We start from the raw sequence: 18,524 nt of genomic DNA on the forward strand, positions 1-18,524 counted from the left end.
TGTGCGTGGTGGGCTGGCCAGTGCTCTACCAGGATGGAGTCTGGCTCCCTTGGGCTGCATGAGCTAAAATGGCAGGTGGCATGAGTGGTTCGGAGGTGCCCCTCAGCCCACTCCCCCCTCTCCACACTTGCTCCTGCTGCCCCCAGAGGGTCCCTGCCTCCTTGTGTCTGGCTCAGGCAGCCATGGTTACAGGAGGCAGTGGACAGACACTTCTCAGTCCAGAGCTGGACTTGTGAGAGGAGTAGTGCTTCTCCTGAGGCCTCCCTGCTCTGCTTGCAGGTGACACCATCTCTCTGGGCACACTCTGTGGCCTCTTGTATCCTCCTGTGGGATCAGGGTTCCTTCCTGTGACCTCATTGAGCCATCATCACCTCATGAAAGGCCTGGCCTCCAGACACAGTCCCACTGCACAGAGAGCTTCGGCCTATGAACTTGGGGACACAGTTTGGTCCACAGCCCTGGGACTCCTCCCTGCTGGTGTGCCCCCTGTCCCCGACTGCTCAAGTGACCACAGCACAGTGACCAAACCCAGAACACCACGCGGCACCATGCTAACAGCCCCAGACCTCACGGCAGCAGGGACTTCCACTGCGGCCCACGTAGCAGGTGTAGGACACCAGAGAAGGCGGCCCGAGCCCCTACCGTTGGCCCCGGGTTCTCCCAGCCGTCCTGTCGTACTGCTAGAGTGAGAACCAGTGCAGACTGGTGGCTGGGGAACAACCGCCTTTGTCTCGCGCAGCTCTGGAGGGGCAGCCCCAGGTGGAGACTGGCAGACTCCGTGTCTGGCCAGCCCCGTGGCACTCTGGGCCACACACAGTGAGGGGCAGAGAGCCCTGGCGCCTGCACATGAGGCCCCACCAGGGGCTCCGCCCCCCATCACCTGGGGTCAGATGTTGGCATGGGACTCCAGCGTGAGTTTGGGGGACACAGCACTCGATGGCAGCCACCCTAGCCCCTGTTGGACCATGTGCTGTGGAAGGCTGTGCACACAGGGTCAGCATGGCCTGGGTCCACCATACCCTGTGTGCGTGCCAAGCACCTCCTGTGTGGGAGACCCAGGCACCCTGCCTGCACGCGGGCTGTGGCTGATGGGGCTCCAGCCTTGGAGAGTGGTGTGTGAGCACGGGTCCAAGTCGAGGCAGATGCCCTGGGGTGCAGGTGCTGGGTCCCTGGCCAGCACCTCACCACTTTGTGACAGCCACCATCTTGGTTTCCAGGGTGGCAGCATCCTGTCCCACGGTCCTCCTGCTCTCCCTTCCAGCATCTCTGCAGGGGCCTACTCGCCACTCATGGACCCCTTTGATCACGTGTATGTACAAGTCTTACCCATTTTTTAAAAAATATTTTTGTTAGTTTTACGTGGACACCATACTTTTATTTTATTTTTTATTTGTATGCGATGCTGAGGACTGAACTCAGCGCCTCACACATGCCAGGCAAGTGCTCTACCACTGAGCCCCAGCCCCTTGCCCATGTTTTAACTGATTTTTTTTTTTTTTTTTGTCTTCTTACAGTTGAGTTTCAGAGTTTCCTTTTTGACATCAACCCCTTGTTGAACATGGAATTTGCAGTACTTTCTACTAATAAATCTGTGGCTTCTTTTCATCCACCTAACAGTTTTCCAAAGGATAAAGTCTGTGGTTTTGAAGAAGTCTGTTTTGTTGGTTTTTTAAAATGGACCGTGCCTGGGTGTAGCCTCTTGGTGGGCTCTGCCTGACCCTAGGTGACTTCTGAAGGCTGTGTCCTGTGCTTTGACCTGTGCTGCGGTTCACTTTTGGCTGGAGTTGTGTTGCCAACATCCTGAGCGTCCGCGCTGCGAGGGCTGGCCACCGTGGTCTGCCCCTCCCTGCTGCCTGCCTGGGCTCCACCGCCCTTGGTCAGTGGCCTTCCACTACTGTCCTCTCAAGGTGCTTTGACTATTCCAGAGTCTTTTGCTCCAGCTTTCCTCTACCTACATGGATCCAGCTGGTCAGCTGTGACACTTCAGGCCCAGTCAGTTGGCTTGGGGACGGACAGTGTCACAGAGCCGAGCCCTCCTTGGCTTCTTTCGTTAGCACCCTGCAGTTATTCAGCTCTTGGGAGCATTGGTAAAAGCTATTGTGCATTTGATTCTGGTTTCCACTACTTACTGCTAACATGTAAGAAGAATCCCTAATGATCACGGGACTGTCCAGGTTCTGGGGCTCGCTTACCATGACGGAGCTGTTTTGGTAGCCGCTGGCTTCCGAGGAATTGCTCGCGGTGCCACCTGCTGCCTGCGGTGACCCTCTCTCCCTGAGAGCAGCTGTGTGGCTGCTGCGTGGTTTCCTCTCTGGTGCGCTGGGCGTCTCTGGCTGTGCTGGGTGGAGGTGGAAGCTGGGCCTCCTCTCTGAAGTGGAGACCGTGCCAGGAACCCTGAGCAGCTGCTGGGCCTGCCTCGCGTGGGCCTGGGGTGTGCTCTCAGCTTAGTGCCTTGTGCTCCTAGAGGCCACCTCTTGTCCATGCCGAGGACGTGGGCTCCTGTGCCCGCAGTGTCATGTACAACTAATTCGAAAAAATTTTAAAAAAATGAGTTTCAATGCCAAGCAGCAAGGGTTACATTCAAGGCATAAAGTGGACACTGTTTCACTCTGACTGACCTTCCACTAGTCTGCTGTGGTGAGTGGGCCGTGGGGGCTGACTAGGTCACTTCTGTTCTGGCCACTGCATCCCAATGCATGGTCACTGGCGGATTAGACCATAGTTCTGCCCCCCTGCCAGGACAGTCCTGCTGGTGGCTCACTGCAGTGGTGACGCTGTCTGCCTCCTGTGGTTCCGGTTCTACTGTTCTCCAAGCTGTGAGCACAGCCACCTTCTCCCCAGGGTGTCCCCGTGCAGGCTCAGAGCCCTGGGAGCCACCTGCCTTTGGGGCCTCTCCAGGGCACAAAGCCACTGTGCCCCGTGATGGTTCAGGAACCCCCACCCTCCCCCAGGCCCAGCCCTGCCGGGCCCCATGGCGTGGTCTCCCTCCCGGCTTCCTCCGAGGCCCACTCCTTGGAAGCAGGAGCAGCAGTTGCCCCACACACCAGCTCGGGAGGCTCCGTGCTTGCCGCAGGCCCAGCCCTTAGCCCCTGGAAGCCCTGCTTCTCTGCTCACTGCGCCCCCTTCCTGGCAGGGCTACCCCATCTTTCCCCACACTCACGGTCACGTCCCTGAAGAACAGACCAAGTTGCTTTGCAGAGAGATGTGACTCTAGTAGAACTACGTGCAAATCAAAATGCAGTCTCAAAGCTTTTAACAGAGCCCGACACGGTGGCCCACTTCTGCCATCCCAGCTACTCAGGAGCTGAGGCAGGAGGCGCACAAGTTCAAGGCCAGCCTGAGCAACTTGGTGTAACCCTGCCTCAAAACATAGCAATGGTTGGAGATGTGGCTCAGAAGTCACGCGCCCTGGGTTCAGTCCCTAGCATGACACACCAAAAAAGTTTTAAATAAGATTTAGAAGCAAGATTTAAGAGGTAAACGCAGCAGATGAATCACACATTACTCAGTGTGACATTCAGATCCAACACGTGGTCTGACATGTGACCCACACGTGACCTGGTGGGGACCTGCTCAGTTCCCATGGCCACTGCCACCCCTGGGTGGGTGGGGCCAGTGGTGCAGAGTGGGCTGCCCACTCCCTGGGCAAGTCCTAAGCAGCAGGTGCCCAGCTGCAGAGCACACCTGTCCCCGAGGGCCACAGGGCTTTGCAGTGAATCGAAGTTGAAAACAGGAAGCTTGATTTTTGCTTTGGAATGGTTTCCAAATGTCAGCGTCAGTCGTTTTTTTGGTGATGGCCAATGGGATGAAGTGGGGGGTTGGGAGAGCCGTTGTTTTCCGCTGCCGTGGTGTGGGGCGCTTCCCTGTCACAACGCGGCCCCGATGTTGCAGTGCCAAGGCCCAGCGCGGGCACCCAGAGCTGGGGGCTGCCCTCTGAATGCTCCGGGGTAGGACTCGGCCAGCGGGCCTGGTGCCCGGTTGTCCTGTAAGCACCTGGTGGCAGGGAGTGCTGCTCTAGTGGCACTGGTCCACGCTGTTCCTGGGAGAGTCCTACGGGGCCGCCTGGGGCCATTCTGGCTGCTTCGGGTCGGGCTCTTCTACAGAAGGCCGCTGCCATCGGCCTGGCCACCGGTCCTTGTGGGTGTGACTTAGGGGCCTTTCCTCCTGTGCCGTGGGACCTCTTGGCCTCGGGCGTCCCCCTCCTCTTCCTGAATCTGGGCTGGTTCTGTAGGCTCCGGCAGAGTTGGCAGGGAGCTGCGGGTGGGGCGCGCCTTCCTCTCGGGAAGCCTGCACTCTGCCCTCCGCGCTGCCACCCAGGGGACGGACAGGTGTCCCTGCTGCTCTCTGTTGTGACCACCTGCTGTCCCACCAACACTAGGTGTTCACCGCCAACGGCCCCACAGTGATCATGCCCACTTGGTTCTGCTCGCGAGCCTGGTTTTCCCGCGTGGGTCCATTTGACGAGGGTGGGCAGGTGAGTGTGGAAAGCGAGGCCTGGGGTGGGGGTTAGGAAGTGGCCTTCACAAGTCTCCTGTGAGCAGTGTCCACAGTCCCTGAAGTCCCGCAGCTTCCGGCTCCAGTTGAGAGCCCTGCGTGGAAGTGCAGGGGTGCACAGTGCCGGGAGGCGCCCTGCTGCCCATCATGGCCTCCCTCTGCCTGGCCACCACCCCAGGCAGAAGCCGGCCCAGGAGCCGGGCCAGCCCCACCTGCCACCTTCTATCTGCTCTCACACTCACCCGCCATGTGGGTCGGTTCTGATCCGAACCCCCTTCCCCACTGTGTGCTGAGGGAGCATGGCTGGGCTCGGGGACCCTCGGCCACCTCTGCTCCAGGCTCTGGGTCTGCCACTGTGGGGAAGCTGAGTGTCCCCAGGGCCAGGTCCTGTTCCCAGGCCCCTCGCTGCAGCAGCCTTGGGCGTCCCAGCCACCTGGCCTTGAGGCCCTGTCTCAGGCCCTCTGCCCCCTGGGGGCGTTCACGCCGCCCCCCTCCCCCAGCTCCTGGCCTCCCTGGGCCCCCGCCATTGCCCAGCCCCTGCTGCAGGCTGTCTGCAGCGCCCGACTCCCGCTCAGCACACGCCTGGCGGGGCTGCTGGTCCTCTCCCCACAGGGCGTGCCGGAGGACCTGCTGTTCTTCTACCAGCACCTCAGGAAGGGGGGCAGGGTCCTCCGGGTGGACCAGACCCTGCTCCTGTACCGCTACCACCCCCACGCGGCCACGCTGTCCGTGCTTGAGTAAGTAGATCGCCTTGGGCTCCAGAAGCACCTCATGAGGCCCAGGACGGCACGGGCACCACTGGGCCGGGTTAGTGAGGTGGACGCAGGCGGCTGGCCTCAGGGCTCTTCCCTAAGATTCACCCGATAGGAGGGGAGTCCCCACAAAAAGTGGTGTGTGGGGCGCAGAGGGCAAGGTGGCTAGGAAAACCCCTGCAGGGGTCACGGGGCCTCTCCAGGGCCTGGGAGGCACCCAGAGGAGCCCAGTGTCCCTCTGCTCTACAGAGGTGGGGTTCCCATGTGACCCTCTGAAGACCTGCTGACCACCAGGCCTAAGTGAGCCCCCGTAAGGAGAGCTACGGGGCAAAGTCACGGGCTTGGGTCTCAAAGGGCTGGGTTGTGGGTGGCCTTGGAAGCAGGACACACGGGCTAGGGGCTCATGGCCTGGCACTGCTCTGGCTCCATGGCTGGGCAGGCATGGTTTGGACGGGGCTCCCTGCAGTTCCTAGGGAACTGTCACGAGGACACGTGCTCCTAGTGCCACCAGAGGCCCCATGTCCTAATGCCACCTGGAGAGGGTTTCAACACGAGGTTTTGACAAGACGTAGACTTGGGGCTACAGCAACCACACAGAATCCGGTTAGCAATCACTATGACTTCGTGTAAACCCAAAATATTTGGAAATTAGGCAGCCAAGGAAAAAAATCAAAAGGAAATTAGAAAAAACTAGAAGCAATGAGTCCTGCACACAGCGCCACCTTGGCCTCAAAGGCTCATTCACGAAGGAGGACAGTGAGCGGCAAGTACCCTGAACAGGGAGTCACCGAGGGACAGCAAGAGGAGCAGGGACCTAGGGCAGGTCAGCACAACCGAGAGTCACCACTGGAAATAAAACCAGCAAGACCACCTGTGGCCAGGTCTGAGCACTCACCTGCTGAGCTGCGAGCGGCCAAGGCTATGTGGCCTGGCTGCCACCTCAGCTTGCAGGGCAGGACAGTCAGAGGACAGAGGACAGGTTAGCACGTGGGTAGGACTAGCACCCGGGGACGTCGGGACCAGAGCTTCAGGAGGCAGGCCAGCCCCCGTCTGCCCAGACTGGTGGACAGTGCGGCTGTGCGGTGCACGGGGCTCAAAGACGGCACGCGAGGCCCACACCTCCTCTGCACCGAGAAGGGAGTGGCCAGCGCAGGCACCTGGGGAGGGCTGGGAGCGACGGGGGCCGGCAGATGTGCAGCCCACCACTCCTGGGAGCCAGGCAGGTTCTGAACTTCATGTGGAAATGCACAGGACCCAGAATGGCTGACCAAGTCTCGAGAAGAAGAGCCAGGGCTCCTGGCGAAGCTGCAGCAGTCAGCAAGGTGCAGGGCAAGCACAGGTGAGCCTGGCCACCACGAGGAGGCACCAGCCCCCACACGGGGGTCTGCTCACGGGGCGCGTGGTGTCCCTGTGAGGGAGGAACCCACCCCTGGAATCACAGGCGATCGAGACAGTGCTGGAGGAGCTGCAGGCCTTCGCCAAGACGGCAGGGCGGCTGTCTCAGAACGGGCAAGCTGCACACCGTCACGATCAAAGTCACTCTTGATGTGCCATCAGTGCAGAGCAGGTGCCCAGTGCACAGAGACCCTCAGCGCCACCCGCTAGGCGTGCGAGCCTGCACAGCTACAGTCCCAGCTTCTTGGGAGGCACCGGTGGGACGGTCACTTGAGTCCAGAAGTTCAAGACCAGCCTGCGCAGCACAGTGAGTCACGTCTCTTCAAGATGGAAAAGAACAAGACAAAATAAATAAATAAATAAACGGGCACACTAAAGCTTGCAAGGAGACCCCCAGTCCACGCACCCAGCAGAGAACCCCACAAGCTAAGTATGCGGCAGACACGGCAGCCCACAGGCACAATCCGAGTGGTCACGGCCTCAGACTCAAGACCACATGCACTGCTGGGCGGGCTGTGGACAGGCTGGAGGGGCACTGCCTCCCCGAGCATTGGCCAGGACACTCAGCAGTAAGGAGGCATGTGCTGTTTGCAGAGCTGCTGGATGCTATATAACTGACCACATTGGCGCCTTCCTGTGGTGGGCCCACGTGGAGACGTGGACACTCCCCGGCACATTGCTGTCAACACTTGAACTGGGGTGCGGCTGGGGGTGCAGTGCCTGCCTCATTTACCAGGCCCTGGGTCCCTCACTGCAAAAAAAAAAAAAAGCCAAGAACACTTTGGGACTGCCCCACGTGTGCCTTCGGGAGGATGGCAGGGTCTGCTGAGATGGTGTCTGCTTAGCAACAAACAGGCTGTGACCAGGGGGCTGGGGAGACGCTGGGCACCAGCAGACCTCCTGGGCCTACCACCCTCCAGCAAAAAAAAAGGGGCAGGGCTGCAGTCCCTCTCGGTGGCTGCGGAATGTGCACACGTGCTGCTCAAAAACCACACGCTGTCCACCCGAGAGCAGCTGCTCCGCCAAGAGCCCTCCTGTCCACACAGGAGCCAATCTGAGTGGAGAATGTGCCTTCCGCAGCGCATGGGGGTAGCCAGGGCGGTTCTGAGCACTCCCGTGTGACCACTCGGTCACACACGGCCCACAGCCACGGGCGGCGGTGCTGCCTTGGAGGTGGGTCTGTGAGGCCCACACGTGGGTGGGGCCTGCATGCCCAGCCACAGGCGCCATCAGGCAGGGCTGCCCAGGCCTCATCCTGTGCCCATGGCGAGGCCTTTGTGTACAAGACTCTGGATTTTGCCACGTAAGGCTTGGCCACCCACAACACAAAATAAGTGACCTAATGCAGGTTTCTGTGTGGGATTAAAGTCTTTGAGTGTGAGCAGCAGCTCATGGGGCACGGGTTTAATTATTACCTGGGCTTGCTGAAGAGTCTGCTCCGCAAAGCTTCCTGGACCCTCCCTGCATCATACCAGGAATGGTCTCCACAAACGCCACTCGGCATCCGTGACCAGCGGGAGTCGTGGTCAGGAGGAAAGTGTGCTGACTCTGGAGCCAGTGCTGCCCTGAGCCGATGCTCATCCTCGCGGGTCTCTCCTGTTGGCCACGGCATTGAGACGGGCCAGTCCTCATCACGGTGCCTGGGAGCTGGCTCGGGCCTTGCCCAGGCCCTCTTCGATCACGTGATGTGGGCACGGACCTGTCTGAGCTGGACACGTTTCTTGGTGTTATGCTAGAGTCAGGTATTATGCCACTGCTGCATACACAGACCAGGGCAGACCAAGGCCTGGGGTCCTGTCACCTGGGTCCTCTGTGGGGGCTGCACCTCTGCTTGCTGATGCAGATGGTGCCGACAGGTCACCCCTCCCCTGAGGCGGCTGCCGTGAGTGAGCCGTGTCTTCCTTGAACAGCGGAGGCTGCACCGCCTCCCCACCTTTGTCACCTGCCAGTCACCAGGTGCATGGTAGCCTCGTGCCAGGCAGTCGCAGGTCCTCTTGCTCCCATCTTCTTGTGGGTGTTAAGAGGCGATGCGCACCTCGCCCTTTACGTGCGTGAACGTCGGGGTATGTGTTCCGCAAAGACTGAGAGAGAAGGCCGAGGAGGCCGCAGGGTGAGGGGCTGCACTGGGAGCCAGGCCAGAGAGCACGTGGCAAAGGATGGCAGGTGCCCAGAGCAGATGAGGAGCAGCCCACGGATCTGATTGGGGTGAGAGCCGACAGTAGGGAAGGGGCCCGAGGGCCAGGGCAGGGCGTGACCGCAGACAGCTGTCCTGAGGTGGCTCTGAGCACCAGTGTGGCGTGTGGCCCCAAGGTGCTTGGGGACCAGGGAGGTGGGGAGACGTGGCTGAGGGTGCAGCTCTGCCTGGCGGCCCGGTCTGCGCGTCCATGGAGGGACTCTGGTTCAGGCGGGGAAACCCCAGATTCCTGCTCTCTAGGCAAGTGGCCTAAGGCACAGGTAGCTTCCAGGTGTGGCCACGGTTTCCTTCTGCACAGCGGCTTTTCTGGGAATGGGATCAGGTCAGGGGGTCCACTGTCCTGAAGCTCCTGAAGCCACCACAGAGGTGGGCTGAGCTACCCAGAGGCCAGGCCGGCCTGGGTGGCCCCCAGCCTTCCCTAGGGCGGTGAGCCCGAGGTGGCTCCCAGGACCTCGGGCTGTGGGAGGCGGCAGGCCAGGAGGTGCCCATCCCCAGGGCACCCAGCCGGCCCTGGCCACCCCTGCTTCCCAGGACGACCATCTGGACCCACCGTGTCTGCTTCCTGGAGGAGTGGGCCCTGCCCCAGTGGGCGTCCTTCACCATCTGGAACGCAGGCAAGCAGGGACGCAGGCTGTACCGCAGCCTCACGGCTGCCAGCCGCTGCAAGGTGGGTGCTGCCTCCCCAGCCCCTTGTCCCCAGCCCCGGCTCCTCCCTGCTCTGCCTGAGCCACCCAGAATGCCCATCCCCAGGTGGTGGCCTTCTGTGACGTGGACGAGAACAAGATCAGGAAAGGCTTCTACTGCTACGAGGAGGCTCAGGTGTGTGGGCTGCGTGGCAGGCAGGGGCAGCCCACTCCACCCTGGGCCCAAGGACGGCCCAGGGCCCTCCTCCCGGGACTCCACTGGGCCCCGAGGACCAGTGTGCCCCCAGCCGGTGTCCTGCCCCAGGGTCCGAGGTGCACATCTGTCAGCTGAGCCAGTGCGGCTCTGGGCAGAGGGCCACGGCTGGCACAGGCCGCAGGGGCCTTCCCTTGAGTGACCAGCGTGACTGTGGTCTCCTTCCAGGAAAGGCCCAAGCCGCGTGTTCCTGTCCTGCACTTCAGAGCTGCCCGGCCACCCTTCGTCCTCTGTGTGAAGCTGGTGAGTGCTGGGCTGCTGCCCTCGTTTTAAGCCCAGCCTGCCCAGCAGTTTTGAACCTCTAGGCTGGGCGGAGGCTGTGGTCACTACCCTGGGGCTGAGGGCAGGGGGGCCGTCTGAGGAGCCGCCAGTCCCTGCTGGGTGCCATCCTGGCCCTCGAGCCCACAGAGCTGCTGTGCTGCCCCCGTCCCTGCAGCAGAGCCAGGGCTCTGGCCATCTGGGTCTCTGTGGTGTGGGCACAGGAGGTGCTCTGCTCTTGGGTCCAAGGCCGACTCAGCAGAGCTGAGCATGGCCCCACACCTGTCGAGGACATGGGCTCATTTCCTGGCCCAGGCAGGTCCCCAGCAGTCCCTTATCCACCCCCCCGGCCGTGCCACAGTGGTGTCAGCTTCCTGCTGGGGCCGAGACAGGCCACTGGACACCAAGTCTTCCCAGTGCCCGCCCATCTCAGGAGCCGAGTGTCCTGCGCAGGAGGCCTCTCCCATGTACAAGTGCATGGTCATCCCCGCAGAGCGTGCCTCACTGCAGGGCGGAGGCCATCAGGTTGCTGCTGCCCGCCTGGGTCTGCCCGCCCTCTCAGTGTTGGCGGAGGCTGAGCCAGGGAGCCCGTGCCTGGCACCTGGCCGACTGCAGTGTCCTTCCTGAACCATGTCTGCTTGCCACTGGCCTCAGACCAACAGCTGGGACGCTCCGGGTCCTCCCCACTGGTCTGCGCGAGCGGCTGCACCCGCTGTTCCTCCCAGGGCGTGGGGTGGCTTTTCTGGGTGACACCCAGTGGTGGCAGGCAGAGGACCCGCAGGCCAGACACAGGCAGCTTGGGGAGGCTCTGAAACCAGGCTGGGCACTGGGTCCCTGGCTCACTGCAGTCACCAGGCCCTCTGTGGGACAGGCATCTCTGCACCAGGCCGAGGACAGGAACAGGTTCTTCAGCAAGCTGCCCTTGTGGGGGCTCCCATGCCTGAAACGGGAGGCATGGGGGGGGGACCCAGGGCTGTGGCCCCTGCTCTGTGGTTGGGATGGGCTGGGGCAGAGGAGGTCAGCAGGAAGGGCTCGGGGTGTGACGCTCCTGGGACAGGGTCACATGGGAAGGCAGGTCTGGACGACTAGGGGCAGCTGAGTCCCCTGGGGGCAACTAGAGAGGGGCCTTGTGTAGAGGGGCCAAGGCCAGACCAGATGGCAAGGACACCCCAGAGAATCTCACCCTAATGGTGACGGGCAGAGCCGCTGTTCCCTCCCTGGCGCTTGGTTCCCTTGAGCCCCAGCCCTGTTAGCAGAGGAGCAGAAGTTCACAGTGGACCACCTGTCAGGCGGGTCCAGGCAACACAGACCCAGTGGGTGGGTCTATAAGAAGCAGGGGGAGGCCTGACTGAGCCACACCTGCCGCCCCCCCACAGGACCTCACCGGGGGTGAGTTTGAAGAGAACCTCAGGTCGCTGCGGCTGCAGGAGGGCCGGGACTTTGTGCATTTCAGCTGACAGCCATGGCCGCTGCCCTAGTGTGGTCTCAGCGGAGCACCCTCAGGCTCCAGGACCAAATCATGGCCTCCTTGGCTGCTGACGTCCAGCCTGCCTTCTGACGGACTCCAGGCCTCAGAGGCCCTCAGGGACACCGGGGAACCTGTCCAGCACTTGGCTGATGTGTGTCGGCCGTCACTGACCTCTCCGTTGTCCCGGAGCCTCGCACAGCCTGGGTTCTGCCATGTCCACCAGGCCAGCCTCTGCTCACTCCCATGCCCCCACAAGCTCATCCTCACCTTCACTGCAGCCATGCACTCCAGGACACAAGTGGACGCTGGACTGTGGCCATCAGGGGCATGGGTCAGCAGCACTGGCCTGGCTCTCTGTGGACTCAGGGTGCCCCCGGGGCTCTGCCTGCCTTTCCTGCACCCTCAGGCAGGCCTGGGCTCCCACCAGCATGTCACCACCCCTGCCTTCCCTGCGCTGGTGCTGTGTCCTGTGCCTGCTCCCTCCTGGCAGCCAGCCTGCTGCTCCGCTGCTGTGCGTCCACATTGGCCCAGTGCTCACTCACTGCGCCCCACGTCAGCACAGGGTGCCTTGAGCTGGCCTGCCGCTGGGGGCAGGTACCAGGAGGCAGAGCCATGTCACCAGGGCCTCCAGCACACTGCTGAGGTGGGAGACAGGGCTGAAGTGGGCAGGCAGGAAGCGGGGCCCCAGGGCACGTCTCTATGCAGCAGGTGGACACCGAGTGCCTTGGCAGGGCTGGGCTGGGGGCCAGCTCCCCTGACCCTGAAGACGCACACACACCCCTGGCCCACGGCACTCTCCAGGACCCCTGCTTTCTCCGTGTTGCTCTAATAAACCCTGTTACTTTGCCCTCACTTGAGTCTGTGGATTTCATTCTTCAAATTTAGAAAACCCCACCCCTGGCATACCCTGCACAGCCCTCCTATCTTCTTGAACAAGCCGCACTGTGCCCATGGCTTGCTGCAGACCCCTGTTCCACGGGTGTAGTGTCACTGCTCAGACCCGGGGTGGCCTCATGGTCTCCCCACAGCGTCTCAGCTCCATGCACCACATCTGACTCCATCCCTCGGAGGATGAAACCCTGCATTGCCTCCTGAGACCCCATCACACAGATGGACACGCATCCCAGTCCCAGCTGCATCCAGCTGGCTGCTTAACCCGCCTGAGCGCTGGCCTTCACTTCTCAGAGCCCTTCCCGAGGCCCGTCTCCATCGCTGGCCTCGATTCCTGCCTTGCTTCTCCAGCGTGCCCGCTCAGCCTCGGCCTGGCAGCCGCACCAGGCTTCTGCCTCTACCCTGCGAGAGCAGCCAGTGACGCCTGGTCTCCTGCCCACCCTTCTCTGTGGCACTCGGCCTGCTTGAGGTCTGCATGCACCTCTGCCCCGGAGCACTGCTCAGGAGGACTCGGCCGGCTTCCCAGTCCAGCGTGGAGCTCGGGGTGGGCAGGGCCCCACAGGGAGGGTGCACCCTCCACCACACAGCAGAGGCACATGCAGGTCCTGCTGCTCCTCCGAAAACCCCGCTGTGTCCACCTACAGCTGAGGACATGGCTTGTCTGGCCCAGGGCCCCAAATCTGTCCCCTCACCTGTCAAAACCAAACCTCACAGTGGACACCTTGGCAGGAGCCCTGGCATCTGGTGGCTCTCTGGCTGGAACAGGTGGGTGCCGCTGGCCCCGCCCTCCCGCCCAGCGTGCTGGCTCTGGCTGCTCTTTGGACTCAGGGCTGGCTCCACCCCAGAGTCAGGCACCTCTCTGCACTGGACATGTCCATGTGGACTCCTGCTCATGTATGCCCTGTGGAGAGGCCCTCCTGATCCCTTCCCTGAGACACCGGCATGCTGCCCACTGCCCACTCCGCTGGCCACTGGCCACACGGCTGTCATGAGGATGACAGGAGGGTGTCCCGGACCCAGGAAGGCTCCAGAAACTGCTGCTGCACAGGGGAGGGGACCCCAGGCCTCTGGTGAGGATAAGTGCCTGGGCCTGGGGTCTGGGACAGCAGAGCTGGCTGCCCAGGGCGATGGCCTTTCCTTGGGTGGCAGAGTCAGACTAGAAGGAATGCTGTGACTTTGATGGGTCCCAGGGCAAGTGACCGTCTCTGGGCTTCAGTGTGTCACTGTCCCCTTGGGCAGTGTGTGCTCTGTCTGGCGGGATGGCAGGGCCTTACGGATGCAGCAGGGCCTGGTCATAGGGCCCTCCTGAGACCTTGACTGGCCTTGTCCAGAGCAGGAGGGAGGCACCTGTCAGGTGGGGAAGGAGTGAAAGCCAGGGCCCAGCGGGCAGCAGGTGGCCCACTGTCTAGAGCATAAGGACATGGAGCTCCCCACCCACAGGTCCGGTGGCCAACAGCAACACCAACAAAGGTGGCCTGGTGCAACGGGGCTCCTGGAGGCCTCAGCGCTGACGTGGGGTGCCTGCAACTCTGCTCCCACCACCCATCCAGTCTCAGCTTCCTGCTCCCTGCAGTGTTGGCCCCACTCGCCGGCCACTTGCACCCGCGTATCTGAGCACAGAAACCCCTGGGGTGCAGCCACAGCCCCGTCTCCAGAGTGCAGGGGAGCCCCTGGGGTGCAGCCACAACCCCGTTTCCAGAGACAGACAGACAGGGAGTGGCTTGGTACATGATTTTATGGGAAGCAGGCTTGTTCCATGGAGGCAGAAGCAGGCAGCCAGGCCACCGGCACAGCCGCACGTGAAGAGCACATCTGGTGACGGCTTCAGCAACCCAGGTGCCGTCCCTCGGTGGACGGGCAGCAACGTGCCATGGGCAGCTCCTCCCCCCTGCACAGCCCCAAGGGCTCTCAGGACTGGTTCAACAGGCACCGGGCTGCAGGAGAGAGACACCGTGTCAGGCTGTCCAGCCCCATCTCCCCGTCCACCCTGGGCCTCTGGAGGACAAAAACAGGTGGCAGGAGACACTTCCCCAGACCCTGAGCCTGAGCCCTGGAGGGCAGCTGCCAGGCTGACGTGTGCCTGAAGGGACGGCAGGGCACACTCGACACAGAAGGCTGGCACTGGGCTCAGCCTTGGCACACGAGAAGGCCGGAGGCACCAGCCACAGCACGGCCTGTGTACCTGCGAGGCCCACTTGGAGGCCGGCCGTGTGGCACTACGTGCCTGAGAGTGCTCCCGCTGGGCCCCGAGCGGGGAAGGAAGGGGAGGAAGAAGATCTTATGGGGACAGGTGCCCACCAGGGGACACAGAGGACACCAGTGTGTTGGGAGAGACAGGCCACTGAGAAGGAGGCAGGGAGGCTGAGAGGGCCTGGTGGCAGGGCAGCCAGCACCAAGCAGGGTCCTGTGCAGCTGGAGACCCGAGTCCAGAGAAGCCACAAGACGGGTCAGGTGGCAGCATGCCAATGCCACAACCCAGGTGACCCTTCAGCCTGCAACGCGTCGGCAGAGTCCGGTCTCCAGGCTGAGCACAGAGAGAAGAGCTGGAGCCCGTGCAGGGTGGCACGGGGTCCGCAGACGAGAGGAGAGACGTCAGGTCAGAGGGTCCAACGGGAAACCAAGATGGCGGACGGACAGCGGGACTAAGCTGGTCCGTCTCAGCTGGACTGGAAGAGGCAGAGCGTGTACATGGGGGCTGCACAACGAGGGGCGGCGGACCTCACAAGTCAAGGTTCCATAAGGACACGCCTGGTCCCACAGGCTGACACAGTAAGGAGTGGCAGGGCCACGGAGCTCTCACAACACGCGACAGCGAAGGCCTGAGACAGCACGTGGAGACGCCCGGTCACAGGCTCACTCCATCTGCTCCACAAAAGCTGCTCGGGTGAAAGCAAGTCGCTGTGCTCGGCCGTCAGCGACCCGAGATCACTGCCTGGGGCTGTGGGGGGCGCAGAAGACGCCAGGGTGAAGACCACACCTGGGCAAGGCAGTGGGAAGGACCGTCCACGCAGAGATCGCTGAGCAGGAGACAGAGCAGCCGGGCAGAGCCGAGCCGCGCCCGGCAACAGCGAGTCGCAGGCTGCAGGCCGGGGCCGACCTCACCCCAGCCCCCCAGCCAGACAGCCTCGCGGCTGGGAAAGGGCATCGAAGAGGTCTGGGCTTTCTTAGTCCTAGGACTGAGCCCTGGGCTGCTTCACCACAAGCCGCATCCTCAGCCTTTTTCACGGTTTATTCCAAGACAGGGTCTCACTAAGTTCCCAGGCTGGTCTTGAACTTATGATCCTGGGGCCTCCTGGAACCTCCATGGCCCCGCTGCCCCAGGGAGCGGAGCCTGCGGATGCACCACCGCAGGCCGGGGAGCTCAGCGAGCAGGAGCGAGGGTGTGTGGCCCAGGGCAGCACTGCAGAGCCAGGAGGGGCCCGAGAAACCCCAGAAGGGCAGACGTCCAGGGAGGCGGCCCCCATAGAAGGCTCTGTGAGAAGAAGGGACCGTCCATGCGAGTCCTGAGACCTGGCACCACCACAGCAGGCCTGTGTGGCTCAGACTGGACAAGGACACAGGACCTGCCTGTGGGAGGGGAGCAGGCCACTGCAGCACGTCAGCAGGACCAGGCAGGGCGGGCCGTGTGCACACGCCACCCAAGGAAGCTGACCCTGACTGGAAGACTTGAACATCCTGGAGTGAGGGCTCGGCGTGGCGGGCAGCACAGGGCTGCGTCCCCAGGTGGCGGGAGTGAGAGAGGGCTTACCTTGGAGACGAGCTGGGGTCTGGGCACACCAAGGAGGTCACAGAGGCGATTCCGCTGCTCTCTCACGACCGGGAGGGCTGCGTCCCTGCAGAGGAGAGGCAGCCCTGAGCCCTGACCACGGGAATACAGGTCCACACCAGACTCAGGTCTCAGCAGACCTGTCCACCTTGGGCCAAGTGGAGATCAGGAAAAGACACCCGCCCTGAAACAGCCACCCAGGGGAATCGTGGCTGCAGCAGGAGGCAGAAAGGCGCCCACACAAGCAGGCTCTGCTCAGCCCCAGGCCACCTCCCGCCCAGACCAGGGTCACACGGAGGTGGGTGAGGACACAGGTCTGTCCCCAGGACGGTCAAGCTGTGTCTGAATCCAGCTGTTTACCGCTTTAACTGAGTGCCCATGACGTTCAGCAAGACTGTGAGGAAGCGAGTCATTTCAGACCCTCTGGAACCTTTCCTAAGCTCTCCCTGGGCCGGGCAGGAGCAGCCTCAGCCACTCCTCTTCACTGCCCCTCCTCAAGCTGCTTAGATCCTGACCCAAACGTGCCTCGGTGTTTTTAAGAAGTCAGGAATAGCAAGAGCCCACTGTGGAGTGGCACCCAGGCCCTGCCCCTCCGACCTGGGGCATGTCCTTAGAGGTCTGTCCTGTCAAACCTGCAGGAGCCGCGGTGGGTGGGGAGGTGCAGTGCAGGGCCCGGCAGGCCCAGGGACAGGCACAGAGACAGCCAGACGCCCACCAGCAAGGCTTCAGCGACCCCAACCCGCACAGGGAAGTGTAGCTGGAAGGAACAAGCTCACAGAGACCCTCTGCCACCTGAGTCCCAGGAGTGTCCCGTCGAGGCTGGCGGGAGGCGGGGGACGCGGGGCAGGAGGGAGGAGGCACTCACCAGGCTGTGTCGCTGAGCACGGCCATGACCTCGTCCAGGACGTCTGCAGCCACCACGTCACTGTAGGTGAGCACCATCTCGTAGACCCGGCTCGCTGTGGCCTTCCGGATCTGGGCGGGGAGGGTGCAGGTCAGAGGGAGAAGGCACCACGCTGCCAGGGAGCCTGGTGCAGAGACCCCGGCCGCCCGGCGCAGGCTGGGGCCCAGCGCAGGGCAGCCTGGCCGCTGTCTCCTCCAGCAGAGCCTGGCACGACCCGCCTGTCTTTTTCAGCTGTAGCTGGACATTTATTGACTGATCTTTATGCGGTGCTAGGACTGAACCCAGGGCCTCGCACGTGCTGGGCAAGTGCTCTACCGCTGAGCCACGTTTTGACAGAATCACAGGAGCAGGGAGATGATTCACACTGACCCAGGCCCCGCACTTCCCCTCCTCTGCTGACCTCTCTGACGTATCTGCATGTGTATTTTTATACGCCATTTTTTTTAATTAGCATCCCACAGACACACCTGGTGTGGGACTCTCTGTGGCATGTTCTTGCGTATGTACGAAGGTCCAGTGGGATTCATTCCTGTTCTTCCCTTTCCCTCCCTCCTCCCTCCCCTTTGTCCACTCCACTGACCTTTCCTCTGTTTTGCATTTCTTCTTCCTGTGGTGCTGGGGATGGGCCCAGGGCCGTGCATGTGGTAGGCAAATGCTCACCACTGGGGCCACATCGCCAGCCCCTTTTGAGACAGGGTCCTGCTCACAGCCCAAGCTGGCCTTGAACTGGAGCACCCCCTCCCCTGGCCCCCGAGTCACTGCTCACGGTGGCACTGGAGGGCGCCTCCATCCTAAGCCCTCTCGCTGAAGTCAGAGCCAGCGCTCGTCCCCAAGACGAAGGTCTGGGTCCACAGGCAGAGAACAGGACGAGGGACACTCACCACGGGGAACGGGTGGCACAGCAGGAGGGACAGCTGCAGGAGGACCTTCTTCCTCACGTCACCACAGAACTGCACCATCCCGCAGAGCCTGTGGGAGCCCAGAGAGCAGCTGAGGCTCGCCCGCTCTGGCGGGACCCCGCGACGACCCTGCTGACCAGCACAGGCAGCCTGCCTTCTGACTGCCTCAGACAACGGAGCCTGAGGCTGGACGGCCAGGCCACCCGCAGCCACCACGCTCTCCCACAGCCATCCCCGGCCAGATCTGAGGACTCACACCGCGATGCTTGACAGAAGCTTCTGGATGTCCTTCGACTTCCTGATCTCTTCCTTACACAGTGCGAGCAGCTTCACGCAGAAGGGGTGGCTGCAAGGAAACAGGGCGCTCTGGAGGGACCGGGGCATGAGCCGCGTGCCAAGGCAGCCTTGGAGCCAGGCAGCAGAGCTGGCTCACTCCCAGGTGCAGGGACGAGGAGGCCCACTGCCCCAGCAAACTGCTGCTGCCACGGTGCTCCTATACGTGATCAGGATGTGGCCACTGACCCCAGTGACCACTGCAGTGGCAGATCCTGCCCAGGCACCAGCACAGAGCAAGGCCCTCAGGGTGTCCCCAGCAGAGGGAGGCCC

The 18,524-nt window shown here is 62.4% G+C and overlaps 2 protein-coding genes across 4 annotated transcripts in view; one reads left to right on the top strand and one right to left on the bottom strand.

Annotated features, from left to right (window-relative positions):
- Qtgal (queuosine-tRNA galactosyltransferase) overlaps positions 1 to 12,310 on the top strand; it is a 37,008-nt gene extending 24,698 nt beyond the window's left edge. For 2 of the 3 annotated variants that reach the window (XM_076871788.1, XM_076871790.1), the window contains 6 exons: positions 4,379 to 4,474; positions 5,107 to 5,231; positions 9,367 to 9,502; positions 9,586 to 9,654; positions 9,901 to 9,975; positions 11,444 to 12,310. In XM_076871788.1, the coding sequence (XP_076727903.1) occupies positions 4,379 to 4,474; positions 5,107 to 5,231; positions 9,367 to 9,502; positions 9,586 to 9,654; positions 9,901 to 9,975; positions 11,444 to 11,548 (606 nt within the window). In that variant the 3' untranslated portion in view covers positions 11,549 to 12,310. Of the gene's footprint in view, positions 1 to 4,378; positions 4,475 to 5,106; positions 5,232 to 9,366; positions 9,503 to 9,585; positions 9,655 to 9,900; positions 9,976 to 11,366 lie in introns of all 3 variants that reach the window. The other variant, XM_076871789.1, reaches the window with a different exon arrangement.
- Positions 12,311 to 14,073: 1,763 nt separating this feature from the next.
- The window catches only part of Tbcd (tubulin folding cofactor D), a 107,111-nt gene continuing 102,660 nt past the window's right edge, over positions 14,074 to 18,524 (bottom strand). Inside the window, exons 35-39 of the mRNA XM_076869349.2 lie at positions 18,175 to 18,264; positions 17,901 to 17,988; positions 16,981 to 17,090; positions 16,098 to 16,182; positions 14,074 to 14,283 (exon numbers count right to left, since the gene is read on the bottom strand). Of these exons, the coding sequence (XP_076725464.2) occupies positions 14,269 to 14,283; positions 16,098 to 16,182; positions 16,981 to 17,090; positions 17,901 to 17,988; positions 18,175 to 18,264 (388 nt within the window). The 3' untranslated portion in view covers positions 14,074 to 14,268. The remainder of the gene's footprint in view (positions 14,284 to 16,097; positions 16,183 to 16,980; positions 17,091 to 17,900; positions 17,989 to 18,174; positions 18,265 to 18,524) is intronic.

This window comes from Callospermophilus lateralis, chromosome 11 (genome assembly GCF_048772815.1).
Source record: "Callospermophilus lateralis isolate mCalLat2 chromosome 11, mCalLat2.hap1, whole genome shotgun sequence".
NCBI classification, from domain to species: Eukaryota; Metazoa; Chordata; class Mammalia; order Rodentia; family Sciuridae; genus Callospermophilus; species Callospermophilus lateralis.